This window comes from Pantherophis guttatus, chromosome 2, assembly GCF_059756535.1.
Source record: "Pantherophis guttatus breed Tessera chromosome 2, ASM5975653v1, whole genome shotgun sequence".
Taxonomy (NCBI): Eukaryota; Metazoa; Chordata; class Lepidosauria; order Squamata; family Colubridae; genus Pantherophis; species Pantherophis guttatus.
In genome coordinates, this window is record NC_142064.1 from 112,415,053 (window position 1) to 112,438,312 (window position 23,260).

Genomic DNA, 23,260 nt, shown 5'->3' on the forward strand with positions numbered 1-23,260 from the left:
ATGCCTTCTAGATTAATTCATCTTTCCATGAATATTTGAGTGAACCAGGGGTGAAATCCAGCAGGTTCTAACAGGTTCTGGAGAACCGGTAGCAGAAATTTTGAGTAATTCGGAGAACCGGCAAATACCACCTCTGGCTGGTTCCAGAGTGGGATGGTAATGGGGATTTTGCAATATCCTTCCCCTGCCTTGTCCACCAAGCCACGCCCACAGAACCGGTAGGGAAATTTTTGAATTTCACCCCTGGAGTGAACCATACAATTTCTTAAGAGTTCGGCTTTCTCTAAAACAAAATTATTTTCAACACTGGCATTAGAATTAAACTGGGTTTTTTCACATTTTTCATACAGATATTATTTTTATTATTATTATGTTTTTCCTTATATTTTGTCTTTGTTTCTATTGTTTTAATAATGTTCTCCGTTTTCACAGCCTGCAGCTGTGAGTGACATTGAGTTGGCCATGCCCACTCAATCACATGATGCCCACCAAGCCACACCCACAGAACCCAGTAGGAAAAAAAATTGAATTTACAGCAATTGCAGTCTTTCCACCTATTTACTGCACAGGGTCTGAGGTGGCTAAACTCAGAATCTGTCAAAGCCCACAACTACTTCTTTTTCGTCCCGTGACCTTACTTTCCTCCCACAGCTGGCTGCCAGGGAAGGCAAGCCAGGGCTGAGACATCGCCACTGGGCTCCCCACCAGCCCCCATTTGTTCGCCCCCCCCTTGCCACGAGTTGCACGCAGCCACCGCCTTTTTTTTTGGTGCGAAAAGCCTCCCAGCCGCCGCCTCTTTGCCAACTGGAATTGAGCCAGCAGCGGTGGCTGGCTGCAGGCTTCTTGCACTGAAAACTATCAGCCTCTGCTCTTGAATGCACTGAAAAAGAGCTTCAGTTAATCCCGTTGTCACTATTACCGCCCTGTTCTTCATGCTGGCCATGCATGTGCACCCATTGCCTATTGCACCGGACCGGGTTGCAATGGGATACACGTGCACAGCTGATGTGAAGAACAGGGCAGCAATAGTGGCGATGCGACTGACTGAAGGTCTTTTTTGGCGTATTCGAGCCAACTGTGGGAGGAAAGTAAGGTCACAGGATGAAGAAAGAGGCAGTTGTGGGGGAGGAAGCAGGGAGATTAAGTAAAGGCCGGGACCTCTGAAGGAAAGGGAAGGGGAGTGTGAACCAGACATGGTTGTCAACATTTTACATCGATCAACTACAGAATTCAGAGGGTTTCAATTGTTGCCCTACATTTCTGTAGAAACTGTTCTGAGAGCTTTTGCTGATAACTACTAAACAGATACTTTATAAAGAATGTTTATTTGAAGTATTATCTGCCAGCCAAAGGTAGGAAATTTAATAAAGGGATATGGGAGCATATCTTTTGCAATCATATGTCTGTTATATCTGGACAAACACTACCATGGTAGCCTTCTCAAGACTATGAACTGTAAACATACTATAAACATATCAAAAATGCCTGGCCCATTTCCCCAGATGTCTCTTCAGAAATAAACAGTGTGTTGTCTGGCTACAGATTTTTTAGGAAATAATAATCAAAGTGTTTACAATAATATTCATTACATTGGTATTACTTCTATAATAATAGCAGTAATAATAACAATATTTGCTTGTCCATTTTAATAAACCTCCCTTGTATCATTAGTCCTTTTCTTTCTAAGTTAGTTACATTTCTAACTTCTGTTTTTATTATCTAACCATTGATAAAATGAGTCCCATGTTAAAAAGTATTCAGTGTATTCCTTTTCCTTAATTGTAAGTGTTAGTCTATCAATTTCTGCACATTCTAATTTTTTAAAATCACATTTTCATCTGTAGGGATCTCTTCACTCTTCTATTGTTGTGCAAATACAATTCTAGCTGCAGTTAACATATGTAAAATCAAATATGTATTCCCCTTGTTATATTTATCCAGTAAAATGCTCAACAAAAATATTTCTGGTTTTAAATCTATTTATTTTTGTCCAATATTTTTTTTACTTTTAGGCATGTCCACCACACATGATAATACGACCCAGGTATCTGATAACATTTCCAACATTTAGCAGACATGTCCCTAAACATCTTTGCCAACCTTGTGGATGAAAAATGCCATCTATAAAACATTTTATAAAGATTTTCTTTATATGCAGTAGACATTGTTAATTTATAGTTCCTATCCCACAATTTCTGCGATTTTTCTAACTCTATTGTATAACCAAAAATTTTAGCCCATACTATCATTGTCTCCTTTACTTGCTCACCTTCCATTTTGATACTTGGTAGATAGCTATATATTTTCTTTATTAATTTTTCATCTAACCCTGTTAATATCTGATCTAATTCTGTTAATTCTTTATAAAAACCATACATCTTTCTCATATCGAGATTGTATCTGCACTTGTGGCCATCATGCTATGTCACTCCTTTGACTACTCAATTCTTGTTTGGTTTTGAGTTCCCCCTTTTCATTCAAAATTTATTTTATTTTATTTTATGTGATTTGCATGCCGCCCTATCGCCTTAGACTCAGGGCGGCTCACAACAATAAAAACAAACCCAATGAAACATAAAATACATACAAAATACATAATGTATAAATATAAATTTAGAACATATATTAAAGCCCATTAAAATAATCAAACCCCCTCAGTCCAGGTTGGGTGATGTAAACAACCATGTTTTTAATTCGCAGCGGAAGGTGCAAAGGTCAGGAGCCAACCGAAGCCCCAGGGGGAGTTGATTCCAAAGAGTGGGCACCCCCACAGAGAAAGCTCTGCCCCTGGGGGTTGCCAGCTGGCATTGTCTTGCCAACGGCACCTGGAGAAGGCCCTCCCTGTGAGAACGTACCAGGCGATGGGAAGCTGTTGCTGGCTGCAGATGGTCCAACAAATATCCTGGGCCTAAGCCATATAGGGCTTTATAGGTCATCACCAGCACCTTGAATCTCACCCGGAGGGCAACCGGTAACCAATGCAAGTCGCGCAGGAGGGGTGTATTGTGGCTCCGTTGCCTGAGCCTGGGCTATCGACAGATGCAGACTCTGAGAGTGAGGGAGAGGAGATGGCAAGGCCTCCCTCTCCAGGACCCTCCTCTCTGGCAATGCCTCCAGAGAACACCGAAGGCCAAGAGATAGGTCCAGAGCCAAGCACGTCCCCGCAGCCACAGGTGGACAGCAATGAAGGAGATAAGTGCTGGCTGGATCCTCGACAGCGGCGCAGGGAGAAGCGTGCGCAGCAGAGGGGAAGGCGTGCCAGAGATTAGCTGAGTCACTGGACCACACCCCACAGGGTATAAATGTGGGTGTGGTGGCCAGTTCAGTTTGTGACGAGCAAAATCTAGAAATAATCCATGATCTCTGCGTTACTGGACTTCTGCCTGCCTTGTCAGATTGCATTTAGACTAATCCTTGTATTGCTGAAACTTTGCCTGCTTTATCGGAATGCTTGCAGTCTAATCTTTGTTTTGTGTGAGTAAAGTCTGAATTGGCAGCTAGCCACTGGGTTGCTGCCAGCTTTATCTTCAAAGACTTTGTCATGTGTCTTATTAACTCCGGGCCGTCTGTGGGGGTGCGTGTGTGTGACGGGGACAGAACAGGGTGTAACATGGGAGTATCGGGACCCTCCCATCACAACCCGCGCAGCCACATTCTGCACCAGCTGAAGCCTCCGAGTGGTCCTCAAGGGCAGCCCCAGGTAGAGAGCATTACAGTAGTCAAGACAGGAGGTGACTAGCACATGAGTAACTGTGCGTAAAGCATCTCGGTCCAAATAGGGACGCAACCATACAAATCTGGGCATACGCCCCCCTGGTCACGGCTGTTATGTGATCATCTAAACTCAACCGTGAATCCAGGAGGACACCCAAGTTGCATGCTCTGTCTATGGGGGGTAAAACTTCACCCCCTATAGCCAGCGATGGAACCTCTCCATCGGATCAAGATGCCAGTACCCACAGCCACTCAGCCTTGGCAGGGTTGAGCCGAAGCCTGTTCCTCACCATCCAGACCTGTACCGCTTCCAGGCACCGGGACATCACGTCAAGGGCATCACTGGGCTGGTTCGGGGTGGATATAAAAAGCTGGGTATCATCAGCGTACTGATGATACCTCACCCTGAAACCATGGATGATCTCCCCTACCGGTTTCATATAAATGTTGAACAGAAGGGGTGAGAGAACCGACCCCTGCGGCACCCCACAAGTGAGGGGTCTTTGTAATGTCTTTGTATCTTGTAATTTTTTCCATATTAATAATATTTGGGTGTATCAGTACCTCCATTGTGGAGAGGCAGACTGGTATTTTCAAATAATGTTGTTCTTTAATTTTTACCCATACTGATAGTAATGCATTTCTAATATAACATCTTTGGAAATAATTATGTATTTTATTTTTCCCATACCATAAGAATGCATGCCAACCCAATTGGAGATCATGTCCCTCCAAAATTAATAATCTTTTATGCCTCAAACTAATCCATTCTTTCACCCATGTACAGTAAGTACCAAGGCCTGATAGTACAAATCCCAATCTGGCAGCCCAAAACCCTCTCTGATTTTAGAATCCTGCAGCATTTCAAACTTATTCTTGCTTTTTCCCCTTGCCAAATATATCTCAATATTATCTTATTTAATTTTTCAAAATATTTTTTCCAGCTTTATCGGAATAGTTTGAAATAAATACAATAATCTTGGCAAGATATTCATTTTTAAAGTAGCTATTCTTCCTGTCAGCGACAGTTGCAGGTTTTTCCATTTCTCCAGATCTATTTTAATTTGTTGAATCAGCTTATGATAATTATCTTTAATGGTTGCACATCTTGCTGTTAGTTAAATTCCTAAGTATTTAACTTTCTTAATTATCATATTTTTTGGAATATAAGATGCACTTCCCCCCAACCCCCCCCCCAAAAAAGTGGGTGGAAAAGTCTGTACATCTTATACAGCAAATATTGCAATGGGGGGGAGGGGGTTTTGTGCAGTGCTGATCAGCTATTTTAGAATGGAACGTGACGGCTAACAGGCTGCAGTAGCGACGGCGAACAGACCATGGTGGCGGAAGCAAATGGGCTGCGGCGGCAAATGAGCCACGGCAGCAAACAGGCTGCAGCTAATGAGCCAGAGGCAGATTTTTTTTTTCTTGTTTTCCTTCCCAAAAGCTAGGTGTGTCTTATAGTCCGGAGCATTTTATAGTATGAAAAATACGGTATCTGAATATTGATCCTCTTCATTTTTTCTGTGTCTCTGTAAGATTTTTGACTAAGATTTTAGATTTTTTCTTATTTATTTTCGGTCCTGCAACTTCACCATATTCTTCTATTTTTTTTAATTAATTTGGGTCCAGTTTCTTGTTGGTCTTCTAATATGAGGACCAAGTCACCTGCGAATGCCTGTATCTTATATTTTTCTTTTTTTTATTTCCATATCTTTTATTTCTGTGCCTTGTCTAATATTTCTATTTAACACTTCCAATGTCAGTATGAATAGTAGAGGGGACAATGGACATCCTTGTCTTGTGCCTTTTTTCATTTTAAAGTTCTCTGTCATGTCCCCATTTACAATCACCTTTGCCATTTGTTTATGATACATTGCCTTAATCATATTAATAAATCTCTCACCAAAGTCCATATATTTTAGTTGTAATAACATGAATTGCCTTAAGCATTATCAAATGCTTTCTACACGCCTAGAAAAATCAACACCATTTGTTTTCCAGGATGCGCTTCATAGTGCTCCAGTGTGTTTAAAATCATTCTCATATTGTTTTTAATTTGTCTCTTAGGCAGAAATCCATTCTGGTCTGAGTGTATAAATTCATTCAAAAACCTTTTTAGTCTTTCTGATGTTATTGAAGTATATATTTTATAGTCAGCGATATTGGTGTATAGTATTTTATCTGCATTAAATCTGACTCTTCTTTCGGTATAAGAGTAATGTTTTCTTCCATCCACATATTCTGCATCTTTGCTTCTAACAGTACTTCATTATAAATTCCAACATTGATGGACGTAAAGTGTCTTGTAAATACTTATAAAGTTCTGCCAGTTCTGGTCCTGGTGTTTTATTATTCTTTTGTCTCTTAATCGCCTCTGTTAATTCCATCATTGTTATGCCTTTGTTTAACATGGCTTTCACTGTTTTGGGCACTTTAGGTAGTTCAGCTTTTTCCAGGTATTGTTTTATTCTATTTTCTGGAATTTTCTCTGATCATACAACTTTTCATAGAAATCCTGGATTATTTTCTTTTTATCATTATTTTGGTACTAGAGAGTTCCTTTCTCATCTACCAGTCTATGAATCGGTTTCTTTTCTTTCTTCTTTTTTAATTTATATGCCAACCATCTTCCTGGTTTATTCGCATTTTCAAAGAAATTCTGTTTTGCATTTTTAATTTTTTGTGCCAATTCTTCTTTTTCTTGTTGTTTATTTATTTATTGTTACCTTCACCATTAATAATCTCCCATCTTCATCTGCAAAAATTTGTCTAGCATTTATTGTTTCTTTAATATATAAGGCCACACCCCTTTTCTTTTGTTGTGCTAGTGAAGAGTATAGTTTCCCAATTTTAGGATATTCCAATAATTTATTATGTTGTTTTTTTTAATGTGGACTTCTTGAAAGCAAATTAAATCTAACTTTAGTTTTCCTAATATATTGAAAGTCCTTTTCCTTTTCATAGGAGAATTCAATCTATTTATATTAATTGACAATAATTTTATTTCTTCTTCCATCGCTTTACTTATAAATAGGTCTTGTCATTCTAGTTGCTCTTATTTTTCTGTTCTTTTATCCTTGCTCCTTCTCGTTCTTCTTTCTTTTTGCTCCGTTTCACTTCCTTCTTGTTGCATATTTCCTGTTAATTCCTCTTGTCTTTTATTATCTATTTCCTCTCTTCTCCCTTTTTCCTCATATGAACCAAAATGATGATCATAAAATTCCGCTGTTTTGTCTATTGAATTCAGTGTGTCTTTTTTCAGTCCAGATCACCAATATTCCCTCAGGTATCAGCCATCTGAAGTTTACTTCATGTTTAATCAATTGTCTTGTCAAAAATTGGTATTTTTCCTTATTTCTCTCACTCTTCTAGGTACCTGTTTCAGGACTACTATTTATCCTCTTGTATTTCAATGATTCCTCTCTTGCTCTTTGAAGTATTTCCGCTCTTATTACCTTCTTAAGAAATCTCACATGTACTTCTCTAGGAAGCTTATTTGGGAGGGAGAATTTAGAAGGATAAACTGGCCTGTTGAGGACTATAAAGAACTATAAATATTGTGTATCCTGAGGAATAATTTTGGGACTGAATAAACTGTTTCAATATTGGCTTTTTGGTGTTACACATAACTGAGATTTTGAGATTTATTTATTTTTTTAAATTTGATTTATATGCCGCCCTTCTCCGGAGACTCAGGGCGGCTTACAATGCGTTAAGCAATAGCCTTCATACTTTTGTATATTTATACAAAGTCAGCTTATTGCCCCCACAAACTGGGTCCTCATTTTACCTACCTTAGAAAGGATGGAAGGCTGAGTCAACCTTGAGTCTGGTGAGATTTGAACTTACAGTAATTTCAGACAGCTGGTGTTAATCACAATGCTTTTAATCTGCTGAGCCACCAGGCCCTTTTGCTATACTCTAGATTATAGAGTAATTTTTTGATCCATTAAAATAAGACAAAATGTTTCAACAGCGAAAAATAAGTGTATTTCAAAAAGAAATATTATTGTTCAAAGTATGCATGAAACTATAACAAGGAACCATAGGGAGATAAAGGATCTGATACATGATATGGTTGTGAGGCCAGAAAACTCTAAGCAAATGACAATGAAAAATGAACAAGAAACCCAGGAAATAGAGGAGAAAATAGAAAGAACAGAGGAAAGGATAAAGCAGATAAAACAACAAATGAAACAAGAAGACAAGGAGAAGAAAAAGACAATAAAACATTATGAAATAGTTCAGGCAGATTATACATTATGAGATCAAAAAATGGAAGTGGATAAACAGAAAGACATTCCTGAAGTGAGGATAGAGTCGCTGATAGGCGTATTGAAGGTTTGGCAGTGAGCGGTAGATGTAGAGACAGATGAAATACTTAGATCAAATATGAATGATGCATGGAGATACAAAATCCCAAGGGAGGAATATGGAAGACATGCCAAAAAATCAACAAGAATTGAAATATTAAAATGGGCAAGAGATGAAGGATAGAAATAGAATATTTCCTAATATAAGGTTTGTTCCATTAAGAATTAGAATAGAGAAACTAGAAAGGGGTGGAAATATTATTATCCATATTCCTATAAAATATTTTAAAATTAATATGTAGATGTAAAGATTAGATGTTGAAAGATGATTTTACTATGTATACTTAAATAATATCACTATTGTTATTAATATTGTGTATTAAGATATTGAATAAATGATGAAGGATTATATAAATGGTGGAGCAAATACTAACATTAATAACTTTAATTTTAATATTTATATTATTATAATTAGGTATTATTAATGTAACTAATATTATCAATATTACCACTATTATTATGTATCAAAACTAATGATACCCAGATGCCACACTGTTCATGTATTTAATACGTATATATATTTAAAAATTAAAAAAATAGTTCGTTCAAGGCATAAATCTTACCTGTATATGGATTGTATAACAATTGGTAATCTAATTGTTCTGTTTGATCACCATTTTATATTTTATATTGTTTTTTTTAACACTATGTGATTATTTTTCTGTTTGCTTCTATTGAATGCTTCCCAGATTCACACTGTCTAAGTTGAGCAGCCCTATAAATCCAAGGGACTTCAGTTTATTCAATACATTCTGAAAGAAGAAAAATGAATGGCGACAAGGGCAGAATTCCATAGCATCTTCTTATACAATCTATTCCGTGAATTCAATGGTCCAATATCTTATTCAAAACATTCTGAAATCAGCAAGACTTACTGGACAAATACAATGGAGAGAGTCCAGTGATATTTTACGAGAAGAGTCCTCCATTCCTCTAACTGCAATAAAATACCTTATGCCACCAGACTCCAAATTTTGGGCTTAGACAATTTAGAACTACGCCGACTTCAGTCTGAGCTAAGCATAGTACATAAAATTATCTGCCACCATGTCCTTCCTGTCAATGACTACTTCAGCTTCAACTACAACAATACAAGAGCAAATAATAGATACAAACTCAAGGTAAACCGCTCCAAACTCAATTGCAGAAAATATGACTTCAATAACAGAGTGGTCAATGGCTGGAATGCACTACCTGACTCTGTAGTTTCTTCCCCAAACTCCCCAAACTTTAACCTTAAACTGTCTACTGTTGACCTCACCCCATTCCTAAGAGGTCTGCAAGGGGCATGCATAAGTGCACCAGCACGCTTACCATCCCTGTCTTAATATTCCTTTTTACTTTCTCTTTTCATGTATTCAAATTATGTTTATACGTTTACCTGTTATCTTATATATGCTTGACAAATAAACTTATGATAATGATTATGACTCATCAATTTAATAAGGGAAAACATGCTACAGGAAATGAAATATACCGATATCACATAGAAGCTAAGGGTACTCTTCTTCCATACAGTGACCTCCATGTCAAAGATTCACAAGAATCAAGGTTAGCTGACAATCGTGACACATCTCACTGAATCATTACTGGATCATTGTTAAAACCATAAGTATGGCTTTGAATATAATGACTCATATCTATCAAATAGTCAATCATCTAAAAAGTGAGTACAAATTCATGTATTCCCAAACCAGATCCAAAAGCGTAAACTGTTTCATGTGTTTAAAACTTATATCATCACCTACAAGAAAACCACTTTTTAATGTTTCTTAAAAAGACTGCCAACAATGGAGACACCGTAAATGATAAACAAATGTTACTAAACTTACTTCCTCTTGATGATGACCCAATCTTCTGTGTAGACTTGGACAGCATCTCTTACCCGGGCATCTTGTTTCCTAAAGAAAAAATATGTGTAAAAATACTTTGTAAAAACAAGCTGGCTTAATGTCAGCCTGCATCTTCACTTCAAACGTACTGCCAGCTGCCATGGAAATGGTGGGTGGGAGCACTGAGTATTTGGGAGGGGAAGAATGCAGGAGGTGGAAATGAAATTTCTGAGAAGCAATGAGGAGGCCTGGTCTCAGGGAGGCCAGCTTGGGCTGTTTAACATTTTCAAGGCCAACCGTCCTGGCTTCGGAATGCAGGAAGGAGGAACGGTGTACCTGGACAGAGACTTTCCCAAAACATCTTCTTGGGTGTTGTTTGAACTCAGGTTGCTTGGCTACTGGGGAGTGGGCTCTGGGGTTTGCTTCATTTCTTCACACAGATTTTGCTTCAGATGTTGCCAGACCATTGCTGTATTCAGTTCATTCTTAGTAAAATTACCTTTTCTCTAAACTATGGAGTCAAGGGTTTTTCTTTCCTAGGGATTGAGTGGAAGCAGCCATGACATTTAATACAATTCTGAACTTTCACAAATTTATTTCAAAGACCAATTAAAATCAAGCTTCTCTCTACATATTAAAAAAACTGATATCTTCTTCGTGACATGCTTCTTGCCAACTTCAAATTATTTATTAGCATTATTACTGCTTATAGTCATACCTTTGTATTTGATTGCTTTGAAACTCATTGAATTTGGTACTCAATGCATTTCGAAAAAAATGTTTTGTCCCTGTACTCATTATTTGGTACTCAACAGACAAGCTAGAACTTGCTGGTGTTGGTTGCCTCATGACTCGCTACCCTTTCCAGCTGAAACAAAGGGTCATGGATTAGTCACACAGTAGCTCTTGCTCTGTGCACATCCTCTTGTGGTCTTACTTTAACTTCTGTAGTCATTTTGGGTATTTTTGCACTTTTTTTCTGAACAGTACAGGTAAAGTAAAGTTTTTATTTTATTTAATCTAAGTATTTATTAATTTTTAGGCTTATTTCTCATGTAATGATATATAACACTATCTTTTTACATATTGCCTTAAAAATGTGCATTGCCTTTGGTTTGGGAATGCATTAAATTTATTTACATTATTCCTTATGGGAAAAATTTGGTACTTATTACACCTCTTGGAACCAATTACCATAATGATGAGTACCAAGGTACCATGGTATATTCTACCTTTCTTCTGAGAACCATGGAGACATATACAGTTTCTTCTAATTTTATTTGCAGAACATGAGGCAGATTGGACTGCAACAAACAGACAGCTGCTGCAAAAATCACTGGATTGTTCTTATTAGATTTGATATTTGAATGTAAGCTCTTGAGTTAGTTATGATTCTGTTTTGTATTGGGTACTACCCAGAATGTGTTGATTGGGGTGATTTAAATACTGTATATTATTAAATAATTGATATCACCAAGTCAGTTCTCCAATTTGGGGTGGGGTGGAATGAACTCAGACCTAACATTCTGAATTCAATATCTTCATTATTACACCACATATATTCTGAAGGAACTGACAAAATTCTCTATCTTTTTAAATTAAAGTATCAAATATTGAAAAGCTGATCCTATGGGCTACTGACAGTCATATTTGGCAGAAAGCTAAATGGCCATCATCAACGCTTTTAGCAGAGGTAATATTTGGGAGACTCAGCACAAAGGACTATTACTTTGTGGTTTCAGCAGGGGTGGGTTCTAAAAATTTTTACTACGGGTTCTGTGGGCGTGGCTTATTTTGTGGGCGTGGCTTGATGGTCATGTGACAATTATTTAGGATTTAGCAGAGGTACTGGTCTACCAGGCTTTTAACTGCTTGAAGAGCTGTACCGATCTACGCATTTATTTTTTGCAGGCACTGGTCTACCCATTTATTTTTGCAGGCACTGATCTATTCATGTATTTTTGCAGGCTACTGGTCTACTCATTTGTTTTCTTTTAACACTGATCAGCTGTAGGGTGGCCCTTTGAAGCTCCGTGGCAAGAGTTTAAACAGTTTTTTTCCCTCTAGCCATCAGCTGGGACTCAGGAGGCAGCAATAGATTGGGGGTGGGGCCAAATAAAAGGTAAGAATAGCGTGGGGGGTGGAAGGGCGCGGGGGCAGAACCGGTTCTATGACATCATATCGTCACTGCTACTGGCTCGGGAGAACCGGGCCAAACCGGGAGGAACCCACCACTAGGTTTCAGTACTTTTTACCAGATGTTGTAAAGACTATTACTCTTAACTCTATAACAAATATAAGACTCTTGTTGTAATGGTTATGACACTGGACTAAGATTTCAGTTGTCTAGGTTCAAGTTCACTCTAAGCAGCAGTAGCTCACTGGGTAATTTTGAGAAAGTCACTGTCTCACAGCCCAATCTATTTCTTGTTGGGATGAAAACTGGAGGAGAGTGTACAACATATGCCACCTTGAACTGGAGGAAAGATGTGATCACAAATGTCTAAAAGGACTGAACTCATTGCAATGTCCTATCCCAATCTGAAGACCATCCTTCTTGGTATACATCTGTATTAGTGTTATGACCCAGGTGATCAAGGCAAGGCAGGCCTTTAGAGAGTCCTTTATTGCCCTCAAGAAATGTTCAATGAACGGCCCTTCAATGACCAGTAAGGCACAGTACCCTGAAGGCAGCCACGCTCAGTCCCCCAAACAACAGCCCACCAGAAAAATCCACAAGGCAAAGTCCAGGCATAAGACAATGGCAGTCCTCAGGGCAAAGACAAGGTACAAGGCAAAGGCACTTCTGAAGGTAAAGCAAAGCAAAGGACAAAAGCAGTCCACGAGGCAAGGGCAAGACAAACGGCAGTCCTCGAAGCAAGGCAAAAGGCACGAGTCAAAGTTGAAGGAGTGTAATCCAAAACAAACTATTGTTCCTGGCAAAGACTAACTCCCCATGGCTTCTCTTTAAATCAATCCATTCCAGATGTTCCTTGTGAGAAGGGGTGGGGCGACCTTCTCCCAAGTAGCCTTGCAGCCCTTTTCTGAACTTGCCTAGGCTCCACTCTCCATGTCCTTGGATCGAGTGGGAAAGGCATCTGTTCCTCATCAGAGGTAATCTGCTGCCTGTCAGCACCACTGCCTATCAGCAGCTGATCCTCCCCTGTGTCTGTGAAGGCAGACAGCTCTGTGTCAGGTCAACCACTATTCTCAATGCCTGAGGGGCCTGGGACAGCATTGTCCTCAGCACCTGATCTCTCCACACATGCCGAGGGAGACATGCCATCTCCATCGGAGGCTCCCGGTTCCAATTCCTCTTCCTCTAAACTGAGCTCCAAGGGGCCATGATAATTAGTAGGACAGATTTAGATGGGTGGGATAGCAGAAAGCTCATGCTAAATTTAACTTGATATAGGTGAGCACTAATTTCTAAAAATTAGTGCCATTTCTAAATTTTAAAACGAGTTCTTTTCAATTTTGAATGCATCTCCTCAGCATCACTGAACAAAACATTTCTGCATGTTAAAAGCCAGGCAGAAATATGGTTGAACCTTGAGTAGTAAATACAAGAAGCTTTTGGATGCACTGACCTTAACACTAATGATTTCAATCCAGATAATAATATCTGATATTGTCTTTAGCATTGTCCCAAAGGCTGCATTTTTCAAACAGCAACAGGAATTTGATTTTTCTTGAAAGACATTTCACTTCTCACCCAAGAAGCTTCTTCAGTTCTAACTAACTGGTGGAGAATGGAAAGGATTTATAGTGTTGCAGTCAGCCAGTAGTTAACGCTCTGAGAGGTCCTTGGAACCACCTGGGGGTTAAGCTGTGTCCTCAAAGTCACCTGAATTAGAGAACAAACGAGTGTGGAATCATCCTGGGCAGGGGTGGGCAATTAATTTTCCCCAAGGGGTCATATGAGAAACTAGGACTTTTTTCAAGGGCAGCCATCACTGACCCTAAGAATCTATATAGATATCTATAGCATCCTACACTGTAGAATATTTTAACCTAATGTTCCTATACACACCATGTGAACTACTGTTACTTATTTCAAATCTGCTAAACCAGAGTCAAATACAGAATTTTAAACTTTAATATTTTTAACCTGCACGCTATGTGGTTCAGTGAAGCCACAACTGGTTTCTTCCCTTGACTTTATTATCCAAAAGTATTATATACACAGTGTATATAATCTTAACAGTTTAAGATTACTTCTGTTCCCATTTTATTTGGCATTCTGTGCCTCATGCTTCCAGTGAAACTCATTACAAAGTCAAGCTGTAAACATTTTTGACTTCCTCCAAAATAATATGGTAAAATAATATGGTTACATCTCATTCCACCCTCTCCCCCTATGTATTTCGTTTTAAAAATAAATCTTTTCCTCCCTTGGCTACCTATTTTGCAAGCTGAGTACAGAGAAAATAATAGTCAGCCAGGTCCTTGGATGCTAATGATCATTTTAGAAAATTCTTGAAACTGAATACCAGCAATACAGCAAATATATCTCAGATATGTTTTCCCATCTTTCTGCTATTCTCATGTGAAAAGACAGATAACAAAGTAATATCCATGGGTCATTCTAGAAAAAGTCTCCAAGGGAAATTCGCTCAAAATCATCTTGTAATACCCAATAGAAGCACATCTGGTAGTTGTATTCTTCATACTTATACAATCCAAAAGGCCTCAAATATCATAAAATTGCCATTTAGGGATATTTTGAAATTAACTATTGATTTCCTCTTTAAAACCCACTTTCATTTTAACATGTTTCATGTTTAACATGTTTCAACAGCACAAAATTAAAAAGTTTTAGTTCAGAAAATGCAAGCATGCTGTCAAATTCTCTGCGTTGGTAATGCTTGTACCCTTGTGTCCTATGGGGTAAAAGGAGTGAGGAACTATATGACCGAACTATCTCAGTAATTATTCATCATACCACTTACCCATCCTCAGGCACACCAGGTTCTAGGGTCCGACAGTCCCGGGGTTCATGGGACACTTCCAGGTCATTTGCAGGAAACTCAATCAGGTCATTAAGTGGGCCTGGCTCAGCATCTGGCAAGTGAGTGCTAAGGTATTTCTCAAAGTCAACTGGCTCTACCATTTCTGTCAGAGGTAACTGAAGGACAGGGGAACAAGAAAAGAAAGAAAACAGAGAAAATTATAGGTAAAAAGGAACACAAGATGCAGCTGATTCATTTAAATTACCTGAAGTCCTGAACCACTCCTATTTATTTAAAGTCCTGAACCACTCCAATGCCATACTTGCTGTGATTAGGATAAGATGAATCCTTGATCATTTTGCTGAAATTTAGAATTTTTGAATGTCATAGTCCTCCACTTACAACCATAATTGGGCCAAGAATCTCAATGATTGAGCAAAGATAATGACTTACTTCTTCTATAGCCAGACACTGATTCATACACTGGCTTTTGTCCCTTAAACAATCAACTTCTCTTTTTAAGAAAACTAATCAACTCTATCCAGCTATGATTTTTCTCAACCTTTCCCCTTCTCTCAACTCATTCATTCCTCCTTCATGTGCTTGTTTTCATAATTAGATTCTCATTCATTTTCTGGATAAGATCAATTTCAACATAATTTAATATTTTGTCTACTTTCATTCAGCACACATTTCTTTATCTTTCTCTTCTTGTTAAGTACCCAAATGAAAGCTGACTCAGTGATTTTGCCTGAGCACCTCTTTATAGCTAAACAACCTCACAAGATTGTTGTTATTGTGGGGAAAAGAGGAGGGGGGAGCATTTTGTATGCTGCCTTGTATCAACCCTAGAGCCATCTTTCAGTGTCTTCAGGGTTGCCACAGCAAGGCTGGATGGAGCTGTAGGAAAGGGAGGGGGGAGTAGAGATAGCTGGGGGAATATGTAGCCAAAATAACATTCTTCTGGCAACCACTCACAAGCACCTGGGGGGGCATGGATGGGAGGCATCCAGGATGGAGAGAGAGACCTGATTGGTGGCATATGATGGTTGTGTGTGATGGGGGGAAAGAACTGGGTCAGGAAAACTCAGGGAACTTCAGATTCAGGTTTTCACCAGATATGCCAATATGACATGCCTAATAAATCTATACTTTGAGGAATCCTGCCTTGGAGTTTTGATTTCATATGGGCTGCTGCTTGGAATCCTGACACCTTGAGTTGTACAAAATAAAGATGGAGTGTAAATCCTCTTCCCCTCCCCCACCCCCTGCTCCTCTTCAACTGAAATACCCATCCCTCAAATCTCACTCTCTAACCAAGTGGGCAGATGCATGCCCTCATAAACATTTTACATCTTTGAACAAACATTCATTCCTCTCCACAAGACCTTTTCCCTATAGCTAGAAGGTCAAAGTCTATTAGATTTAATACATTATTATAGTTAAAGTTAGAATTACTGAAGAAAGGTATGCAAAATTAGCAACTAGCTCTCATTTTTGGCCATATATGTACAGTATTTCACATTCAAATGCATACTCCTCGATACACTGTATAAACTGTCTAGTATTTGCTGCAAATCATTCTCCATAGTGGTGGAGACAGCAGCCAGGCATGGGTTGTACTTGTCTGTTCAGTTTGAAGGACTGAGTCTGTCAGAGTTGTTAAGTCCCGCCCTTGTTACTAGGGGCTTCCAGCTTTTGACTCAATCCTTCAGACAGGATGGACATGCAGGACTGTTTCTCTGGCACATTTCTGATTGCTATTTCTGACTTGCTACGGTTTTCTAGGAATTCTGGACTTTCAACTAAATAGTGAGTGATAGGGCTGATTCCACTCCTTGGTGGATTCTGCCCTTTCCCTGCTGCAAGCTTCGGCTTGACTGTACAGGGTGTCCCAGCTCCCTGCTTGAATCCATTGTTGTCTGATATCTTCCGCTGAACAGCAGGCTTTCCAGAGCGGCGTGGAGCTTCACGCCATGGGGGCTGGGCTTTGAACGTGAGGAGCTTCGCGCTCCCCACAGCTGGAAGAGTTTGGCGTGGAGCTTCATGCTCCCTGAGAGCTGGTTGGGCAGTCATTTGGAGTTTTCATCTGACAGGAGACACCCGATGTCTGCATTGACTGGTGGAGCTTTGCGCTCCCGTTTCGCCATGCCTGCACTATAAAGGCGGCAGCCCTATTTCTGTTTCTCCGGCTTGGTGGCAGCGGCTTCGGTATTCATACTCAGTCATGTGGTGTGGAGCCTTGTGTGCTCCGTTGGCCATTATCGGAGCTTCACACTCCTCAGTTTTTGGCAGGTTGCCATTTGGGCTTCATGCTCAAATTGCAATTCGCGTGCTTGCCTTTGCAGCAGAGGAGCTTTGCATTCCCCCAGTATTGTGACGGCCGCCATTTTGAGCTTTGCACTCACATGCTAATCAGCACAATTGCACTTGACAGCTGATCTCCAACTTTGGCACCCTTTGACAGAGCTATCCAACTTTGGACGGTGGATTGGACCTTAATTGACCGAAGTCAAGGCAGAGTTTTAACACCTTGGGACTTGTTTCTGCTCCAACCTGAATGGCCATTTTCTATGCCTGGCACTATTGCCGCCATTGCTGACTGGCCCTTTTGCAGCGGCCATTATGCGCCCTGCAGTGTTGACCATTCCTCACTTCTGTGATTGATAACACCTGGGGGCGGAGTCTACACAAACAATTGAATAAAATAATACGAAATATATTAACTTGGCCATTACTGCCATATAGCATAATGCCTAAGGTGCTGGCCAAATCCAAGAACGGCCGGAAGGCCGCATCGGCTAAACAGCCGTATTTGGTTTCAATTGACACAAGTCCAGGACCTTCTCAGACCAGCGATCAATAGGACAGGACCGCAGGCAGCAAGGCATCACGGGACCATCATAAGCCTCACAGCCTCAGTAAGGCTTCTAGTAGGGATGAGAGGCGCAGGGATCATGTCTTGCAGAAACTCTGTGACAAGACCAGCAAGCTTGCGCCCTCGAACGTAGTAATCAAGGGTGACATAGACCCTTCTAGCAAGGAGCTTCCCTTGCGACGATCCTCTGTGACCACCCCAGATCAGGTCTCCATTCGAGACTGTTCTTTATCAATTTCTACAGCAGGATTGTGGGGTCCCACGATGGTCACAGCGCCTCCTCCCCCTCCTCCTGTCGGTGAGGTTTTTTCCACTTCAAGCAGAACCCTTGACCATCCATCTGTCCATGATCTGGTGGTGGCCGGAACCTCTCAGGAGCATCTTCACGACTTTATCCTCCCTGACAACATTCAACAGATTATTTCAAGGGCTATCCAACAATCGCTAGTGGCTGGCTACACTGCTGACTCATACTTAAGTGGTAGCCCACTAAAGAAACCTAGACCCGGCTCACAATTACCATTGTTAAGCCAAATACTGCCTATTCTATACCTATGCATTTGCCTATACCTATGTATTTTTCCTGCCAAGTGCAGGACTCTGCTTTTCCCATCTCTGAACTGTATCTTGTAGGCTAGAGTCAAATGCTCAAATCTGTCAAGCTGCTTCTGAATCCTGAGTCTTCCAAAGTGTTAGCAATCCCTCCCCCTTGAAGCTTCATGGAGCTTCAATGAAGTCTAGAAAGTACCATGAGAAGGACCATAAGGGCCCAACTGCAGTTAACAATTGCACACTCGCTGCCCAAACACTAATGCCGGAGTCTTCGGGAGCCGTTTTAACCACCTCCGGCTCCAGTCCCAATGAGGGGAATGCCCGCCCTGCCTGCTGAGGGCTTTTTTGCCCTCCGGAATATCAAGGCATGGCTGGACTCGCTGTTTAAAGCCGCCGTGGGAGATGGGGCAATGGCCTGCTACGACAGCTGTTTCCGGCTTGTTAGCGCCGGAAGAAGTGGGGGCCGAAGTGGGCAGCGGCGGGCGGCGGTTTTGTGTGGCGGCGGAGGCTTGGAGGTGCCCTTCATCCCCCTCGCCCCTCAGGGATCTCTGGGACGTTCTTTGGATGTTTTTCGGGGGCCCTGGGGGTGCGTGGGGAGCCTAGGGTGCTGGTTACGAGCCGGCGATGACGGCGGCGGCGGCTGGAGGCAATAGCAGCCACGGACCATCCGTTCCGGCTAAGGAAATAGCTTGCAGTAGGTGGTTGGGGAAATACGGACAGCCTTGTCCTCAGGATTACCATCTGCTCTTTTTTGGATTTGACCCCTACTATCTGGGGTTTTTTGTCATCAGAGCTGAGACTGGGGGTTTGGGGAGATTTGGGGCAGGAGAGGCGGGAGGCTGACCAGGGTTGGTTTATTGGTCGCCTCGGGTGGCTTCTCCTCCCCCCCTTTTCCCCCAGGTATGGGTGGGTGTTGGCCTTCGATGGCCACCCACCCTTGGACTGGGTTTTCTGTCTGCTATCCCTACTCTCACCTCAGGGAAGAGCTTGTGCCCGTGGGATTATCATCATTGCCCTTAATAACTTTATGAACTGCTGGCTTCTTATGCAACCCCAAACTGGAGGAGAACTGGGCAAAACGGTGTGCAGGTGCTGAGGGGGCTGTTGTCATCTGCCAGATGAAAGGATGGATTATTGTGACTCTATTGTCAGTGTCATCTGGCCCAGTCACTGTGAGAGGGCGACTGGGATAATTATCCTCCGGATGTGGGGGGATGACACTGGCCCCTCCCACTGCTCCTGATATGAAGATCTACTTTGATCCAGTATTATTGGACAATCTGGTGAAGCGCTGACCAGTTGACTCTCCACCTCTGTTTTTTGTGATGTTTACGGCTGCTGACCTGCTTGCACTGCGAGACTCCCCCCTCTCGCAGGTTTGGCCCTCCTCACTATCGAGGGCCTACCTTGATGACAGATTTTGGAATCCCAAGAGGTGGCATGCGGCGAGGAGGGGGTTGTGGGTTTTTTTGGGGAAATTTTTAGATAAGGTTTTAAAGGGTTCTGGGAGGGGGGTGGGCTCTGTGGGTTTGGGGGAGAACCTGTCGGGGAGGAGGCCAGAGCCAGCTGAAGAGCGCGGCACAAGACGTGCGGGAACCGGGGTCAAGGAGGGGGTTAGAACTTGTGTTGTGGATGGACATTATATCAGTACTGTGGGTGGGAGGGGCAGATATGGCGGGAGCAGGGGGCCACATCAGGTTGTGGGAGCGCGCGCCCACTGGCTCCAAGCGGTGGCGCACTCTGGCCTCCAATGCTCCTCTCGTTCCCCAGGTTGCACAGACCCTCAGGCCCTGGGCCTTCGGCTGATGCTGTGCAATGCCCGGTCCATGGTAAATAAAGCCCCCCTCATTTGTGATCTTGCTCAGGAGAGGGGAGCGGACCTGGCGGGTATCACAGAGACCTGGTTGGGCCAGGAGGGGGGAGTCCCCCTCGTTGAGATGTGCCCACCCGGTTTTCATGCATTTCATCAGCCGAGGGCACAGGGGAGGGGTGGGGGGGTGGCGGTTGTCATTAGAGAAGGTCTGAGACTGAGGGAGGCCACTGTTCCTCAGATGGCTGGATGTGAGTCCCTCCTTGTGAAGTGGGGTCATGGGGTGCAGATGGGCGTGCTGGTTACGTACCTGGCTCCCTGCCACGTAGCGGCAGCCCTGCCCAAGCTGCTCAACGTTATAGCCACGGTGACGGTTGACACCCCCAGGCATATGGTCATGGGGGATTTTAACCTGCCATCCGCTGGTGAGGCGTCTGAGGTGACTCAGGAGTTCCTGGCTTCCATGACGGCCATGGACCTGACCCAGTTAGTTCATGGCCCTACTCACACAGGGGGAAACACGCTGGACCTGGTTTTTGTCTCTGGTCAGTGGTTGAGTGATCTTGAGATAGGGGATATAGTGATCGAGCCCTTGTCATGGTCGGATCACTCCCTCCTTCGCTTTGACCTTCGAACCGCCGCACCCCGCCGCAGAGAGGCGGAACCGTTGAGATGGTTCCACTCCAGGCGCCTGATGGATCCAGATAGGTTCCAGATGGAGCTTGGGCCATTTCCTGAGGCTCTGGCACACAGCTTGACTGAGGACCTGGTGGCTGCCTGGGATAGGGCGGCCGCTGGAGCTTTGGATCGGGTCGTGCCTTTGCAGCCTCTGACCCAGCGCTAATCTCTCCTGGCTCCTTGGTTCACCGAGGAGCTGAGGGAGATGAAGTGCCCGAAAAGATGCCTGGAGAGCGGTTGGAGGGCCAGCCATTCTGAATCTGACTGAACACTGGTAAGGTCTCATTTTAAGACCTACCTGATGGTGATAAAAGCGGCGAAGTATAACTATTTCGTCGCTCTTATTGCATCATCAGATAATCACCCGGCCGCCCTGTTTAGGGTGACCCGCTCCCTGCTCCACCAGGAAGCGCAGGAGGACCCCTTGGAGGGTAGAGCCGAGGATTTTGTACAATATCTGTATGACAAAATCGCTCAGATTTGGGAACACCTGGACTCTGACTGGGTAGATTCAGGGGGGAGGACAGAGACAGGTCTTGTGAGTATTATCTGGGAAGAGTTTGATTCTGTGATGCTCGAAGACGTGGACAGGATACTGAGCAGACTGAGCGCAGCCACATGTTTACTGGACCCGTGTCCTTCCTGGCTGGTGCTGGCCTCTCGGGAGGTTACACAAGGCTGGCTCCAGGGGATTATAAATGATTCTCTGAGTGAGGGTGTCTTCCTCGCCGCCTTGAAAGAGGCGGTGGTGAGGCCTCTCCTCAAGAAGCCTTCCCTGGACCCGGCAGTGTTGGCAAATTACCATCCAGTCTCCAACCTTCGCTTCGTTGCAAAGGTTGTTGAGAGTGTGGTAGCGCGACAGCTCCCTCAATACCTGGATGAATCGTCATATCTGGATCCATTCCAGTCAGGCTTCAGGCCTGGGTACAGCACAGAAACGGCATTGGTCGCGTTGGTTGATGATCTCTGGAGGGCTCGGGACAGGGGTTGTTCCTCTGTCCTAGTCCTATTAGACCTCTCAGCGGCTTTTGATATCATCGACCATGGTATCATGCTGCACCGGCTAGAGGAGTTAGAGGTGGGGGGCACCGTCCTATGGTGGTTCTCCTCCTTTCTCTCTGACCGGTCGCAGTCCGTGTTGACAGGGGGGCAGAGGTCGACCCTGAGGCCCCTTGTATGTGGGGTGCCACAAGGGTCGGTCCTCTCGCCCCTTCTGTTCAACATTTATGTGAAGCCGCTGGGTGAGATCATCCGTGGTTTCGGGGTGAAGTACCATCAGTACGCTGACGATACTCAGCTGTACATCTCCACCCCGGACCACCCCAATGATGCCCTTGAAGTGATGTCCTGGTGCCTGGAGGCTGTGCGGATCTAGATGGGGAGAAACAGACTCAGGTTCAACCCATCCAAGACCAAGTGGCTGTGGTTTCCGACATCTCGATATAGTCAGTTGGTGCCATCACTGACTATTGGGGGTGAGTCATTGGCCCCCACGGAGAGGGCTCACAACTTGGGTGTCCTCCTGGACTCACGGATGTCTTTGGAAGAGCACTTGACGGCTGTGGCCAGGGGGACTTTTTATCAGGTTCGTCTGATTCGCCAGTTGCGTCCCTTTCTGGATCAGGACTTGTTAAATACGGTCACTCATGCTCTCGTTACTTCCCACCTGGACTACTGCAATGCTCTCTACATGGGGCTCCCCTTGAGGAGCACCCGGAGGCTCCAGCTGGTCCAGAATGCGGCCGCGCGGGTGGTTATGAGAGCAGCGTGGCGCTCCCATGTGACCCCCCTCCTGCGCGAGCTGCACTGGCTCCCGTTGGTCTTCCGGGTGCGCTTCAAGGATTTGGTTACCATCTTTAGAGCGCTCCATGGCATCGGACCGGGGTATTTACGAGACCGTCTTCTGCTACCAATAGCCTCTCACCGACCAGTACACTCCCATAGAGAGGGGCTTCTCAGGGTGCTGTCGGCCAAACAGTGTCGACTGGCGGCCCCCAGGGGGAGAGCCTTCTCTGTGGGGGCACCTACCATCTGGAACGAGCTCCCCCCTATGGAGGATCCCGGATCTGCGCACGTTTCGTCGTGCTCTGAAAACATTTTTATTTCAGCAGGCTGGCCTGGCCTAACTCTCCCTTTTAAATTTTTAAATCATTTAATTTGTTTTATAAATTGGGTGTTTTAAATTTGTTTTCAGCCAAAATATTTAATAATTTTAATGGACTTTTAATGTTTGTATTATCTGTATTTTATCTTGGCTGTTCACCGCCCTGAGTCCTTCGGGAGTAGGGCGGTATAGAAATTTGATAGATAAATAAATAAATAAATAAATAAATAAATAAATAAATAAATAAATAAATGCTGAATTCTGACACAATGTACAATTATTTTCCCTTAATAAATGAAGCTACAACAGAATTCAGAGTATTACTGTGCTGTGGATTTGTTATTATTACTAGAATAGAAAAAAG

At 42.9% G+C, this 23,260-nt stretch overlaps 2 protein-coding genes across 20 annotated transcripts in view; one reads left to right on the plus strand and one right to left on the minus strand.

Annotated features, from left to right (window-relative positions):
• The window catches only part of ANGPTL8 (angiopoietin like 8), a 48,841-nt gene extending 39,963 nt beyond the window's left edge, over positions 1-8,878 (plus strand). Inside the window, exon 3 of the mRNA XM_087888531.1 lies at positions 8,780-8,878. Coding sequence (XP_087744657.1) covers positions 8,780-8,794 — 15 coding nt within the window. The 3' untranslated portion in view covers positions 8,795-8,878. The remainder of the gene's footprint in view (positions 1-8,779) is intronic.
• Positions 1-23,260, minus strand: part of DOCK6 (dedicator of cytokinesis 6) — a 185,925-nt gene that overhangs the window by 145,776 nt on the left and 16,889 nt on the right. For 17 of the 19 annotated variants that reach the window (XR_015732802.1, XR_015732803.1, XR_015732804.1 and 14 more), the window contains exons 3-4: positions 14,875-15,050; positions 9,923-9,991 (exon numbers count right to left, since the gene is read on the minus strand). Coding sequence is in view for 16 of the 19 variants with exons in the window: in XM_034437790.3 (XP_034293681.1) it covers positions 9,923-9,991; positions 14,875-15,050 (245 nt within the window). In the remaining 3 variants the exon portion in view is untranslated. The remainder of the gene's footprint in view (positions 1-9,922; positions 9,992-14,874; positions 15,051-23,260) is intronic. The other 2 variants (XM_087888528.1, XM_087888529.1) reach the window with 1 other exon arrangement.